The sequence below is a fragment of the Sinohyriopsis cumingii genome, chromosome 18 (genome assembly GCF_028554795.1).
Source record: "Sinohyriopsis cumingii isolate HCF-2022 chromosome 18, ASM2855479v2, whole genome shotgun sequence".
Classification (NCBI taxonomy): domain Eukaryota; kingdom Metazoa; phylum Mollusca; class Bivalvia; order Unionida; family Unionidae; genus Sinohyriopsis; species Sinohyriopsis cumingii.
In genome coordinates this window covers 80,356,291-80,371,150 of record NC_142978.1, presented here as the reverse complement: position 1 = coordinate 80,371,150, position 14,860 = coordinate 80,356,291, and the positions used below count along the sequence as shown (strand labels likewise).

At 34.5% G+C, this 14,860-nt stretch overlaps 1 protein-coding gene across 1 annotated transcript in view; it reads right to left on the bottom strand.

The window, feature by feature from the left end:
- The window catches only part of LOC149777147 (trafficking protein particle complex subunit 11-like), a 91,266-nt gene extending 76,462 nt beyond the window's left edge, over positions 1 to 14,804 (bottom strand). Inside the window, exons 1-3 of the mRNA XM_089941377.1 lie at positions 14,691 to 14,804; positions 4,371 to 4,579; positions 1,349 to 1,518 (exon numbers count right to left, since the gene is read on the bottom strand). Of these exons, the coding sequence (XP_089797503.1) occupies positions 1,349 to 1,518; positions 4,371 to 4,574 (374 nt within the window). The 5' untranslated portion in view covers positions 4,575 to 4,579; positions 14,691 to 14,804. The remainder of the gene's footprint in view (positions 1 to 1,348; positions 1,519 to 4,370; positions 4,580 to 14,690) is intronic.
- Between the last annotated feature and the right edge of the window lie 56 nt (positions 14,805 to 14,860).

The window sequence follows — 14,860 nt, the reverse complement described above, 5'->3', positions numbered from 1 at the left end:
GAAAATAAAATTATGTGATGAATTCGTGAAGGCCAGAAGAGAAACAGATCATTTTGCTGACAATATGATCATTAACATGGATGAAACTCTAGTGTACTTTGATTGCATTCCTGGATGGACTGACGATAAGATGGGCGTCAAAAGAGTCAGAATTAGCAAGACTAGTGCAGATTTGAAAAAATCTGACCTATGTCGTTGCAGTTTCTGCTTCAGGTGGTGTGGTGCCTGTAACAATTTTTCACAGTATGAGAAAGCTAAAATAAAATATTCATGTACCAAAAGAATAGATCATACGTGTGCAGGAGAAGGGTTGTGTTGATGAGATGCTGCTGCAGTGGATTAAAGAGTTTTATCTCAAGTACACAGTTTTATATTTTTTAAAATAAAACTTCAGCTGGAGTACAATTTCCGACATGTAATTTTCAAATGATTTAAAAGGTGTCCCACAACTTACGACTTGAAAAAAATGATTTGTCCCAGAACATACAGTGCACAAATAAATTACTTTTAAAATTAATTTATGGTGTCCCAACAAATATGGTGTCCCAACATATACGGTAAATACGGTATAAGCAAGTATATATCTGTATTTGTTTGCCTATGGTCTACCATCACAAGAGCCGGGGAAAAAGTGAATTTCACACTGGATTTATAATTAATAAAGTTCTATTCAGGTTGATATTGATAACAGGCTTGAGATTTTTCTGCATAAGGAACTGATGACACTGAGCATTCAGAAAGAAATCACAGTGTCTCCATACTCAGTACAAACACTTTTGGAAGTATTAGCGGTTGTACTCTATGAAAAACATACATTTTCAACAACAAGAGCTAGCCATTGTTTTAAAATGATATTACGATCGGCTACTTGTATGTAAGAATCCAATCAAATGAATGATTTTGAAATAAATGTACACAGATTCATAATTTTGTAGACACCTTTAAAATGTCAAAGAAAACGTTCACAAAAGTGTATCCATGATCTTGAAAAATAGATGATTCCTCTGAAAATTTGTTACCTCCTACAATGATGATTATACAATATGAAAGAATACAATCAATCTTCACATATTGCATAAAGGTAAGTATGCTTGATACATAAAGCTTTGATTAAACCTGCATATCTAGATAAAAAATACACATAAAAAACATCAATATACACATGCTACTTGGCACTCTGTTAAAGCCACTCTGATGATACAAAAAAACAATTAACATATTAAGACTGGTCACATAATAAGAGAGGACAGTAAATTAATTGTTTCAACTATCACATTATATTAATTAATAAAATATATTAAAATTTTCCCAATACTGTAGAAGAAAGAATAAGCTCTCTAATATATACCTGACTATCTCAACCCTTGTGGCACATTCCATCTGTTTTTCTTTCCACAAAGGCTCATCCCAATCAAGGTCGAAGAAAATTACCACTACAGCTGGCACCAGGTTCAAGTGCTTACGCATCCAGTTGGTCTTTAGGATCCCCTTGGGGATGTACCACTCATATGACTGCCGCTGAGTAAGTAAAAATGAACAATGAACATGGGTTTTCTGAAGCACTATGTCCCACCAGGGATACTGCAGTATGTAAACTTTCCATGCAGGACTTTAACCAACTTTAAAACATGCAGCAGAAACTAGTCAAACCTGACTTAAACAGTGGGAATTGGGAAAGGTTAATTGTGAAGATTTTATTTTAGTTGGTTCTAAAATCAATTTTAGCACACTATACAAGCTGCATCATGCAAAAGAAATGGGAACCAAGTGCCTTCCCCAAGGACATACAAAGGCAGCAAACCTGGGCTGGTATTGAACCCTCAACCCTTGGATTACATGTCTGACACTCTACCAAGTGAACTATTTGGCTCCCTAACAGGTAACTACTTAATGTAAAGTCAATTTCTTCAAGAATTTACACAAGGGATACAAGTTGCTTTTTTCTGCATCTGTCTTGGCATAAATAATATCACCATAACAAGGATATTTACAGTTCACAACATGCTTTTTATGGAATTCTTCAGAGTCTAATCCAATTAAAAATTTAATGTGTCCTTTGCACATCTATTCAGAGTAAAATCCATCAAAAAACTTAAGGTACCCTTTGCAGGTTTATTCTAGGATGTGTAACTGCAGTATTTGTACTGATTTCTCAAATGTTGTACTGACATATCAACCAAATGTACCAAAACTGCCTGTCATATTTTGAAGCACTATAATTATTTTTTTGTTAAATACTCTTAAAAAAACTCCACTCTTACCTTCATACCTATTTTAAGATCACCTGTCTTTTAAGCAACAAGTTTTGCAAAGTCCTAGACAGATGGAGACAAAAAACAACAAGTATTACTTGTGTAAATTCTTTTAAATTTCCATAATCTCAACTGAAACAAGTATCTACACAGAAAAATGTATAATCATAACTTTACCAATGTATATGGCAACAACATGCCACAATCAACATAATAAGATAACTACAAAAGTAAAAATGCATTAAAAAATACTCCGCTTCTTGTGCATGAAACAATTTTTTTAATCAGTTATTAAGTTAATGACTCTGTAGTAAGTGATTAATAGCATGAAATGACATGTGTCTGAGTCACTAATGGCATTGGAGTGATTAACAGCATGGGAGGACATGTGTCCGACTGATTAATGACCTGGGAGGACATGTGTCTGAGTGATTAATGACATGGAAGGACATGTGTCGGAGTCTAATGGCATCAGAGGACATGTCTTAATGATTAATGGCAGGACATGTGTCTGAGTCACTAACAGGCATTGAAAAACAGGACTTAATATGAGAATGCAGATAGACAGCCAACAAAGTATCTGCTGATTCATCACATGTAATCATATAAATAAATTTAGACTACATCAGCATAATTCGGTTTTTAAAATAACATTTAACATCAGCATGATTTAAAATAACAATACAATATAAGTTTTAATAACCATTTTACTGACATAACATAAAACAAAGGAGTCATTACAACAAGCATGATTTGCAAGACATACAAACACAGCATTTTAACAATCGGTGATTCTGGGACAATTTCAATTTAAAAAAAGTAATACAATTATTGTGAAAAATTGAAAATTAAATGTGGAAGCACCAAATTATGACAAAAAAGCATACTGTGATGCAGCTTACACCTAACTTAAAAAAGGAAGCAGCTAACAGCAGGGCACACTTGATAGTATATAATACAATGACAGATAAACAAAAATCATTAACACAAACATTAGGTGTAGTTATCACGGTGGAGGGAGTTTATTATTTACAGATATTATATTTACAGTCTTTACCATTCCAGAATAAAAATAAAGATCTAAATGAATTAAAATTTGATTGCTCTCTTAAGTGACTTAGTAGCTCATTCCATAGAATGGCAGCTGCATATCAAAAATATTTCTTGCCAGATGTAAAGGTTTTAATTCTTGGGACATGTGAAATATTTGAATATAAAAAATTATATTTATTGTGTTTAAAACATATAAAATCATACAAATATTTGGGAACGCACTTATTCAAAATTGTGAGAGTCTCTTGAGCCATAACTCTGAAGTCTGTACACCTCTTGGGTTGGCATTTTTGCCAGAAGTAAGAGTTTATCATAGCTGCTTGTGTAGTCATCATGTACAAACCTTAGAGCAATCTTTTGAATTTTTTTTCAAACTTAGTAGTGTTCATGTCATTGCAGAAATAGTATGCTAAGGGTCAGAAATTGGAGAAGAAAAATGGATGTAATATTCTCAGTTTGTTGAGCAAATAAAATTTCTTTTATAATCTTGTGTCACAAATTATTATAGGTCATAAAAAATTACTTTTGCAAATAATTAAGGGTGTCCCTAAACTTATAGTGTCCGAAGACTTACCAACATTACCAGGATGGTACAGAACAAAACTTACAGTGTTCAAAGACTTGCCATCATTTACTGGTACAATACAACAGCAAGCTTCTAGTGTCCGAAGACTTACCATCATTACGGTATGGTACAATACAACAGCAAGCTTCTAGTGTCCGAAGACTTACCATCATTATGGTATGGTACAATACAACAGCAAGCTTCTAGTGTCCGAAGACTTACCATCATTATGGTATGGTACAATACAACAGCAAGCTTCTAGTGTCCGAAGACTTACCATCATTACGGTATGGTACAACATAAATTTAAAGTGTCTGTTAATGAGCAATATCTGAAGAAAAAGCTGCATCACAGTAAGTAAGGGCGAACAGGTAGTCGTTACAAATAAAAGTAGCACACCATTATTTTTGTCCAAGGTAAACACTGAATCATTTTATTATTTTTGAAACCAAAAGCAATATCATTCATTCATTTATTCATCGCTTATCCTCTATCCGAACCTTGTTTGTCCGGCACTTAGGAAATTCATGGTCTCCCTGTACCACAATAAACTGTAGAGGCACCCTGTCAGGCCGTCTATTGTTGCAGAAAGCATCCCAAATGGACTTGTGAATAGCATTGTAAGTAATGTCCAGTCCACTCAAAGCAATGAGGCCAGTTGGACGACACAACAGCTCAGCTGGGAGCTCACTTCCCCAGGACATCTTACCTGATCAAATATGAAAAAGATACATGAGAGGCATAACTGTATGATAATGCAAACATTTATAAAAATGCACAAATTCTGGTGAATTACAGAGGTTACTCACTATAGTGAATTCTGATTGTACCACCTCATATACTGTGATATAGGTGTGGGTCACATAAAAATGTGGTTCCTCAATTAATATGTGTATAGATCCCATAAAATGTGTGATTTGGATTTTTAACGAAGCTTTAACAATTTTTCAGTCATATCACTATGATGTCTGCAGTCTGTAAGTTGATAGTGATGTCTAGCACTGGGCATCATGCTACAGACATGTGGAATCATGTCCTACCCAGTCATATAATCCTGATCCTGACACCAGGCCAGCTAGTCCTAACACTAACATCTTAATGCTGAGTGCCAAGTGAGGCAACTGCTAGTACCATTTTAAAAGTCCTTGGTATGACTCTGCCATGTTTTGAATGCACAACTCCCACATCCAAAGCAGATGTACTAACAACTTAGGGAGGGACAGAGAGAGCAGCATTAGTTATGTGTGTATGTACGACATAAGGACAATTTGATAAATCTACAAGTATTATTGAAAATTTTCGATGTTTAAGTATGTCAACGAGTATTATAGGAAATTTTCTTTATTTAAGTACATCGATTAAATGTAAATTAAAATATTGCAAAGTTATCTCATTTTCTCGATGAAACTATTTATCTATCCAACTTAGAAGTTCATGATATAAAATGAATTAAACTGAAATAAGGTAAAGTTGTATATCAATATACTCTACAATGATTGGTTAATCTTACAGCCTGTTGAACTGAATAAGTTTGTTAACGCATAGTATTTACCATTGTGCAAAATGCATCTAACAACACTGAAATCATAAGATGGAAACACTGAAATCATAAGATGGAAACACTGGAATCATAAGATGAAAACAATGCATTGTGTGACAGCAGATCAGGGTCTATGTTGTTGGCAGCTAAGTGCCTATAATACACAGGTCAATACAGTATTCAATTTGTGATGGCAGTTTATTTCATACTAATATTTATAATAATTTTTAAAAAAGTGTCACCTGAAATGACCTGATTTTAAAGTAGTTGAGAGTTATTTACAGACCACATCAATTTCAGTGGGACTTATGCAGCTGGTGGTAAATATTCTAATACTGGCATTTTTCTGCAATGTATAAAAATTAACTATTCACTGAACAATAAAAACAACTTATTTAAACAGGGTCAAATATACAATCTATTCACAAACTAATAATTCACAAAAGCTAAGCTTGGTATGACCACACCCCATTTCTCACGGTCTACAAGAAAAACAGTGATGACAGATCACAATTATGTTGTACTAAAAGGAAAGTTCCAGTTGCATCACATTTGCTATGACAGGTTTTTGGTCTTTTCAGCTACTGGGACAACCCCTGCAATGGGAAATTTTCTCAGTAAACTAGATGCCATTTTTGTAGTGGAATCCATGGAAAATCTTTGTCTATCCTAATTAATTTGCAGAATGGACTTATCCTAATTATGGGGATGATCTCTTGTGGTAATCATATTAAAAAAATAATAAAATTAACTGAATGTACAATGTGTTTACAAACTGGAATTATGCTTTTGATAAAAATACAAAAAATGATACCATAAGCTCATCTTGCATATACCATAAGCGAGGGTTGCCATTCAGATTTTTTTGACAAGACTGTCACTGTACTTGGCTTGTTTCATAGTTTTGACAATACTGGATAAATTCAGAATATGTTTTCTATTTAGGCCTAGTTATCTTGTTTGATTATTATTGGAGAAGGCACATATTTTATCTTTCTTCCTATAATTTTTCCTGTTATACCACAATGACAGCATGAAACGGGTGTATGAACTTTGTTATATCATACCTATCTTCAGTATTCAACTAAGGGAACCTGGTGACAGAGTGGTCTAAGGCACTCACCTGTACAGATCACTCACAACACACCAATGTCTGCATGGATTAGTCTCAACTTATACAACCCCGATATTTGAGAAAGCTTGCCAGTAGATTCCCTTGGGTCAGTGGTTTTTCCCAGGTTTTCCTACACCAAAGCAATATACTGCTCTCCATGTATTACCTATTGTGTATTGGAAAATGGTGTTAAACCTCATAAAACCAAACCAAACCAATCAATGTTCAACTATGATGCATATTTACACAAAAATATTTGCTAACCAAGTATACTATAAAGTGTTATGACAGTGTTGTGCTTGTGGTCTCACTACACACCCCAAGACTCTCTAAGAACATCCCAAGACTCTCCAAGACACCCCAAGACTCTCCAAGACACACCAAGACTTTAGATAATCACACCATAACTCTAATAAATGCTTCATGGAGCAACAAAAAAAAAAAGAAAAGAAAAACACCAAATACACAAACATGGACATCATTAATAATATCAATGTGAGAATTGACTGATGACCCCATTTCAGATAACCTATGGAAAATCACTCTTAAGCATCAAATCTTTTTAATTTTAAATTTTTTTGAACAAATTCCTCATTATATGGCAATTCACTGTACTCACTTCATTTATTGTCTTATTAACTGTTTATATACAAATTTTCATTTCAAACTTGCATATTGCAAATTTTGAAAGAAAAGCTCAGAATACATGACCAATGATTGTTACAAACTCCACAGCAGTAATTTCGCTTGATTTTACTTAGATGACAAGGAAAATTGCTGTGTGGACTACTTGATATACCAGATACAATTTATCTAAACAGTTTGAATATATAGATCTTTTAATGCTTGGTACTTTCACACAGACAACTAAGTGACTTTTTATCAACAGTAACTCAAAAACCATGACGCAGTTTGATTCAAATACATTCAAATTCAAATTTGCAATATAAAATTTGTTTAATGTCACATCTGTTATACGCAATTACGTATAATAAGTGCATAACACATATTCTTTCCATTAATCAAGCATTAATATAAGATAAATACTCATTTGCATGCTCTAATATTCATGTGTTAAAGACCAAAATTACCTTTTTGCTTATATTTTGATTAGTAGGCTTCTAGGTTGCAAAAGGCTTTAAAAGAGTTGTCCGAAACAGTACAAATGAACATCGGATCTTAACTGACCCTGTTCTTCTGCACAAAGACACTTTTTACAGAACTTACAACAGCTTTCTAGAGCGTATTGCAAAGACACTTTTTACAGAACTTACAACAGCTTTCTAGAGCATATTGCAAAGACACTTCTTACAGAACTTACAACAGCTTCTTGAGCATATTGCAAAGACACTTTTTACAGAACTTACAACAGCTTTCTAGAGCATATTGCAAAGACACTTTTTACAGAACTTAAAACAGCTTTCTAGAGCGTATTGCAAAGACACTTCTTACAGAACTTACAACAGCTTCCTAGAGCGTATTGCAAAGACACTTTTTACAGAACTTACAACAGCTTTCTAGAGCGTATTGCAAAGACACTTCTTACAGAACTTACAACAGCTTTCTAGAGCGTATTGCAAAGACACTTCTTACAGAACTTACAACAGCTTTCTAGAGCGTATTGCAAAGACACTTTTTACAGAACTTACAACAGCTTTCTAGAGCGTATTGCAAAGACACTTTTTACAGAACTTAAAACAGCTTTCTAGAGCGTATTGCAAAGACACTTCTTACAGAACTTACAACAGCTTTCTAGAGCGTATTGCAAAGACACTTCTTACAGAACTTACAACAGCTTTCTAGAGCGTATTGCAAAGACACTTCTTACAGAACTTACAACAGCTTTCTAGAGCGTATTGCAAAGACACTTTTTACAGAACTTACAACAGCTTTCTAGAGCGTATTGCAAAGACACTTTTTACAGAACTTACAACAGCTTTCTAGAGCGTATTGCAAAGACACTTCTTACAGAACTTACAACAGCTTTCTAGAGCATATTGCAAAGACACTTCTTACAGAACTTACAACAGCTTTCTAGAGCGTATTGCAAAGGCACTTCTTACAGAACTTACAACAGCTTTCTAGAGCGTATTGCAAAGGCACTTTTTACAGAACTTACAACAGCTTTCTAGAGCGTATTGCAAAGACACTTTTTACAGAACTTACAACAGCTTTCTAGAGCGTATTGCAAAGACACTTTTTACAGAACTTACAACAGCTTTCTAGAGAGTATTGCAAAGACACTTCTTACAGAACTTACAACAGCTTTCTAGAGCGTACTGCAAAGACACTTTTTACAGAACTTACAACAGCTTTCTAGAGCATATTGCAAAGACACTTCTTACAGAACTTACAACAGCTTTCTAGAGCGTATTGCAAAGACACTTCTTACAGAACTTACAACAGCTTTCTAGAGCATATTGCAAAGACACTTTTTACAGAACTTACAACAGCTTTCTAGAGCGTATTGCAAAGACACTTCTTACAGAACTTACAACAGCTTTCTAGAGCGTATTGCAAAGACACTTTTTACAGAACTTATAACAGCTTTCTAGAGCGTATTGCAAAGACACTTCTTACAGAACTTACAACAGCTTTCTAGAGCATATTGCAAAGACACTTCTTACAGAACTTATAACAGCTTTCTAGAGCATATTGCAAAGACACTTTTTACAGAACTTACAACAGCTTTCTAGAGCGTATTGCAAAGACACTTCTTACAGAACTTACAACAGCTTTCTAGAGCATATTGCAAAGACACTTTTTACAGAACTTACAACAGCTTTCTAGAGCGTATTGCAAAGACACTTCTTACAGAACTTATAACAGCTTTCTTGAGCGCATTGCAAAGACACTTCTTACAGAACTTACAACAGCTTTCTAGAGCGTATTGCTCCAGCTATTGATAGACATTCTGTGAAAGTAAGAGTGTCTGAAATGATGGGATTTGGAACTGATGATGAGTAAGGCATAAGCAAGGTCATAGAGCACATTATTCCCTCAACTACACGCTATCTTTGCACTAAACATCTTAAGAATAATGTCAAGCACTCTCTTCGAAAAACAAATTGGGGTGGTCATAATAAAGGTCCAGATATCTGATACTGGTAACACGGTAGATGCAAATAGTACAAGAGATATTGAAGCCAATCAGACCATATGGAAACAATGAACGACACCTGATATTTGCACCATACTTTACAATCAACTTGAAAGTCAGACTACAGAAATATGTTTTCAAACCTACCCACAGAAATAATGAACATAGGGTTTGGACTAATAACAATGCATAGTCCAACAATAACATTCTAAAACTCTGTTGATTAAAAACCAAAAAGACACCCAAGACCTAATACATAAACTTTACAGCATGACACAACTTTATTTCATGGATTATAGTGTTCTTCATGACATTGTAAATCATCAATTAACTCAAAAAAAGAACATATTTACCACATAGATCACAGCACTTGGCAATGAAAATCGACAAAACAAAAGGCAGATTTTCACAAACTTCCTCAAGAACATTAAACATACGCAAAATCAAAATAAAGTGTGACCCTCCTATAACACAATGGCTGAGGTCCACAGAACCCAACCAAGTTATGTACCAAAGAGTGTTATAACCAACCAAGTCAGTTAGATGAAGAAAATGATGTATATATTAAAAAATGGTGGGGGGAAGGGTAGAATAAAAGCAGACACAAAACTATAAGGTTTTGATTAAATGAAGACAAACCTAGTCTGAATTACAGTTGTATATTGCCAACTTACATCTGTGTGGCACAATCTATAATGCACTGTAAAAGTATATAAAAAATCCATGAACTGAAGTATAGATCACCTTATGAAATTCTAAGTCACATCCCATCAGGAAACAAATAGAACATAGATGTAAAAATGGTAGTCTTCTATATCCATTGTCAACAAACATGGCACTAACCAATTTACTATGATAGTCAAAGTTGCCAGTAGTATGTGGCGTTAGTTTCTTACAAGACATATGTATATGTACTTAAACTGGTCTATATTTTGGTCAGCCAGAGACAGTTATCATCTTGCCACAGCCTATCCAGAGGATGAGGTTATTCACAGGGAAAAGAAAACATGTGAATATGCCCCATCTTCAATTAACCTGATAGCCATATATCTACAATTGCAAAAGATTGGATATTTAATTTGCATTTTATGCTGCCATTGGTAGCAATCATAAGCATAAACCTTTTTCCTGCAAACAGGAATCTTTCACAGCACAATAAATATATTCCAGTCACATTGGAAAATCTAACAATCCACCAGATTCCATTGTGTTTATTTAAGTTTGGTATTGACTTCCTTTGATGAAAGTTGCTTTGTTTTTACTGAAGACTGTAGTTGGCTTGCTTTGATGAAGGGTACATGTGTCATTGAAGTCACCACTAAAGGCCAACTTTGGAGGACCAAACGAAATCCCATTTGTTTTGCAGTGACAACATCAAATATTTGTAAAACATTGATTGAGACTGAAAATTTCTTTCAACTGCTTAGTATTTATATAGAATGATTGGTGCTTCAAAGGTGATCGTTTTCTTTGAAATTTCGGCAAGACTATTTTTTTCTGTGTACTTCTTTAAAAAAAAAATTTATTCATAGTTTGGTTGATTGTAGGCATTCCAGTTCCTGTCTTCTGAGCTTGGTCGGTTGCAACTGGTCTGGTACAATGACTATTTGAGTGTATAATCACACCATACAGTACTCAGGCCAGATGTCAGCATAGCAGAATATGATATAATAATGCACTGGTAAGATGGTTTGTCAATATGAACAAAGGATTTGTTTATGCAACAATAGATAGATTCCTGAACATTTTATATCCAAGTTCGTGGCTTTAGTGGTTTCTTTGAATTTCTTCACTCCAATCCAAAGCTTATATATAGAAGTACAAACAGTGAACAATGTCACTAAAAATATCTAAAACAACATGATATATTTTATCGCCAATAAGTAAAAACAAATCTTAATTTGCGACATTGTTGAAGCCCAGCATGATCCCTAATAAACTTCTTACATGTTATTTTGTGTACTTTTAACAAGGATTTTTGAATAGTTTTACAAATCGTCAAGGAATGGCTAAATTTGTAATTTATGTAATTTATGTGTAATGTCGATGCACAAGTGATTAAATATGCAAGGAATATTCAAATTTGGTGATGTCATCAAAATGCACCCATTAACACATTAACCCCTGGAGGTTTTTGTTGTTTTCGTCTGAAATTCAAGTAGGAAACACATTTTGAAAGCTATTTCTGAATGCATCCGAAAACATAGAATCCCAGGTGATCTTTCAATAATATAATGCCTAGTTGTGTTAGAAACATTGTTTTTCATAGGCTACTTGGCTCACGCATGAGCAGAAGGGTAAAAGTTGTAGTTCTCTTTTTTTGTGTATTTTTGCTACCACTCTTTATTCCAAATGCCCATCTTATCCTATTTTTTGCAAAGGTTCATCTGTCTGTTTACAGTTCATACCAGTTTGCCTTATATTTGAGACCAAAAAGTCAAAAATCCGGACACAAAATCGGATTCCGACCATGGGCCAATTTTGGATAGAAAAAAGTCGGGTCCAAAAAATGAGGTTTTTTACTCTGTATTTTGTGGTGCAACTAGAAATTCCATATTATTTGGTATCACTGTAGAGCTACATCTGTCTACCTTTCTATAATACTACCCATGACACTACAAAGCTCGGCAGTTGGCTACTACCTCCTGCCACGTTAACTCATCGCTAGGGGTTAATGTGTTAAGAAGAATAAAGTATTTTTCAAGATAAATAAAGTGTTTTTTCATGTACAAGAAAAATACATGTATGTAAAATTTAAGGAGCCAAGCCATGATTGTCTCATATTAGAATTCATATGTGATCTTTTCTCAGAATGACAATAAACCTTTTACACATTATTTTTTGAAATTATAAGAGAAAAAATATTTTTTTGTGTATGAGAAAAATACATGTATATGAGATTTCGGAAGACATGCTATGATCGTGTGACAGTGGGGCCACACTGTACATAAAATTACATAATGGATAATAGTCCATAATCAATAAGGCTAATGGAACTGAATGAAAACAGAGTCAGCGAAGAAGGCCTGTCAATGAAGTCAGATAAATGCTTGAAATTGGCCTGCAGACATCCAGCCAGTATGAGACTTAGAGTCCACAAAAGATCAAAATGATTGTCAGAAATCAGCCAGAAACTTCTCCCTGAACAAATATTCAGACATGCTTATGTTAACCAACTAAGGCATGTTGTATTTTTGTAAAATCCCTTATTTTATAATAAATGGACAAATATATACAATGACATATCCTGTAATTGCATAGTAATTAACTCAAATAAACAAATGAATAGTTCAATCGTTTATGAAATATACTAATAATTTTATATCAACATTTACCTGACCATTTGATTTCACTTATTTAATTTCTTATTTAATGTATTAAATTTATTTGGTTGCCACTTTTTCTTAAAATGCTGAAAAATATTTTGGTCACATTACTTTAACTAGACACGCTTCATCAAAACAAGTTATTTCCCTTGGCAACTCTTGACATCAATACTTTTCCTATCACACTACAAAATCACAGTTTTTGTTTGTTTGTTTGTTTGTTATACTATAGTCTGACAATACAAACATGTTTGTTTGTACCCCCCTACCAATTTAAATAATGGAAACCTTTAATGTGATAAAAAGTGCAAGGAACTTAGTCAATTCATTCAATGATTTATAGTTTCTAACCTGACTGTGAGTAGAGTGGCCCTAACACCATCATCATATACGCGTTTCATGATTAACGGAACTTTTCACTGTAATAGACAGACATGTGCGGATCCATTTCCAGTCTCTGGACAAGTCCATTTTCAGCAAAGGAGTGTATCACGACAACAGATGTACATACGTAAGTCGTCTGCTTCCGATATTTACAATGTCAAATCAAGCAAAGGAAAATAATGACAACTATAAATTTGCTTTTCTTGTGGATTTAACATTTCTATGTTCATATATGCAAAGGGATATAATTCCAAACTCTCAACATAATGTAATTTACACAATTATTCAGCAGGGGCCCCGAGTGGCTGAGTGGTCTAAAGCGCTTGCCATTACGGATCACTGCCATCTCACCTCTGTCTGCGTTAGTTCGAGTCTCAGCCTCGGCTAACATTGGTACGTGAGAAAGCCTACCAGTAGCTTCTCGTGGGTCGGTGGTTCTTCCCGGGGTTTTCCAGGGTTCTTCCTCCACCAATTATACTGGCCGCCATGTATAGCCTATCTTGTGCTGAAAAATGGCATTAAACCCTACAACAACAACAACAATTATTCAGCAGTTGCTGAACAGGATGAACTACGTCATTATGTTGTCTGATGGATATAAACTAGCCTATAGTGTACACAATATGGCGCCACGTTAGTATGGAAAGTCTGTTAAGCACGAAATGGTGCAGGGGATGCCAGCATTAGTGTCATTCTGGTCACAGTCAGGTTAGAAATTATAAATCAATGATTCAATTGACTTAGTTCTCTGCACTTTTTATCACATTAAACATTCTCTTTTTTAAATCGGTGTTGGGTACAAACAAACGAGGATGCAGAGTCAATCTATAATTGCAATTAAAAGTAGGCATTCTCTAAAGTCTGAGGGTGTTCTTGGAAAGCCTTCTGCTGTTTAGCGAGCCCCGTTGTTCCTGTTACCTAAGCATTTCACAAACCTGCTGAAGACATGCAAAGAAAGACTATTCCTGCAATGCAAGAAGGCGGCCAAGCAAAATAAATATGCACCGATGGACGTCTTACATTGCAGGACATGTACAGAAACCATCTTTCCTTCCATAACAAAAACACGTTCGATCTCATGCAATTATGAAATTTTCCGTTCTTAAACTGTGATTTTGGATAATGTTAGTGGACTTCATTTTGGGTATGTTTTCCAAGTATAAACGCGGTAACCGTACGTTCCAACATACATTAATAGCACCATCAGTTTCATACACAGACCAGTATGCAACTCTACGAAAATAGATGACACCATTATCAATGGTGTTTTACCCGAAAGCATTATCAGGATCAAATAAACCAAACAAGTTTCTCGTTTTTATCTTCTCTGATTGCATTGAATATTCGAGTTATTACCAGAAAATTGTGGAAAAAGCTCACAACTTCGTCAAATTTAGGAAAATGGGGCGAACTTCAGCATCAGAAAACGGGTGTATTACGGCTGGAGCATTGTCAGCTAACAAAAGAAAACACTATATTATTTAAATAAAACGAAATTAATTGATTCTTTTGCAACATGCACTGAG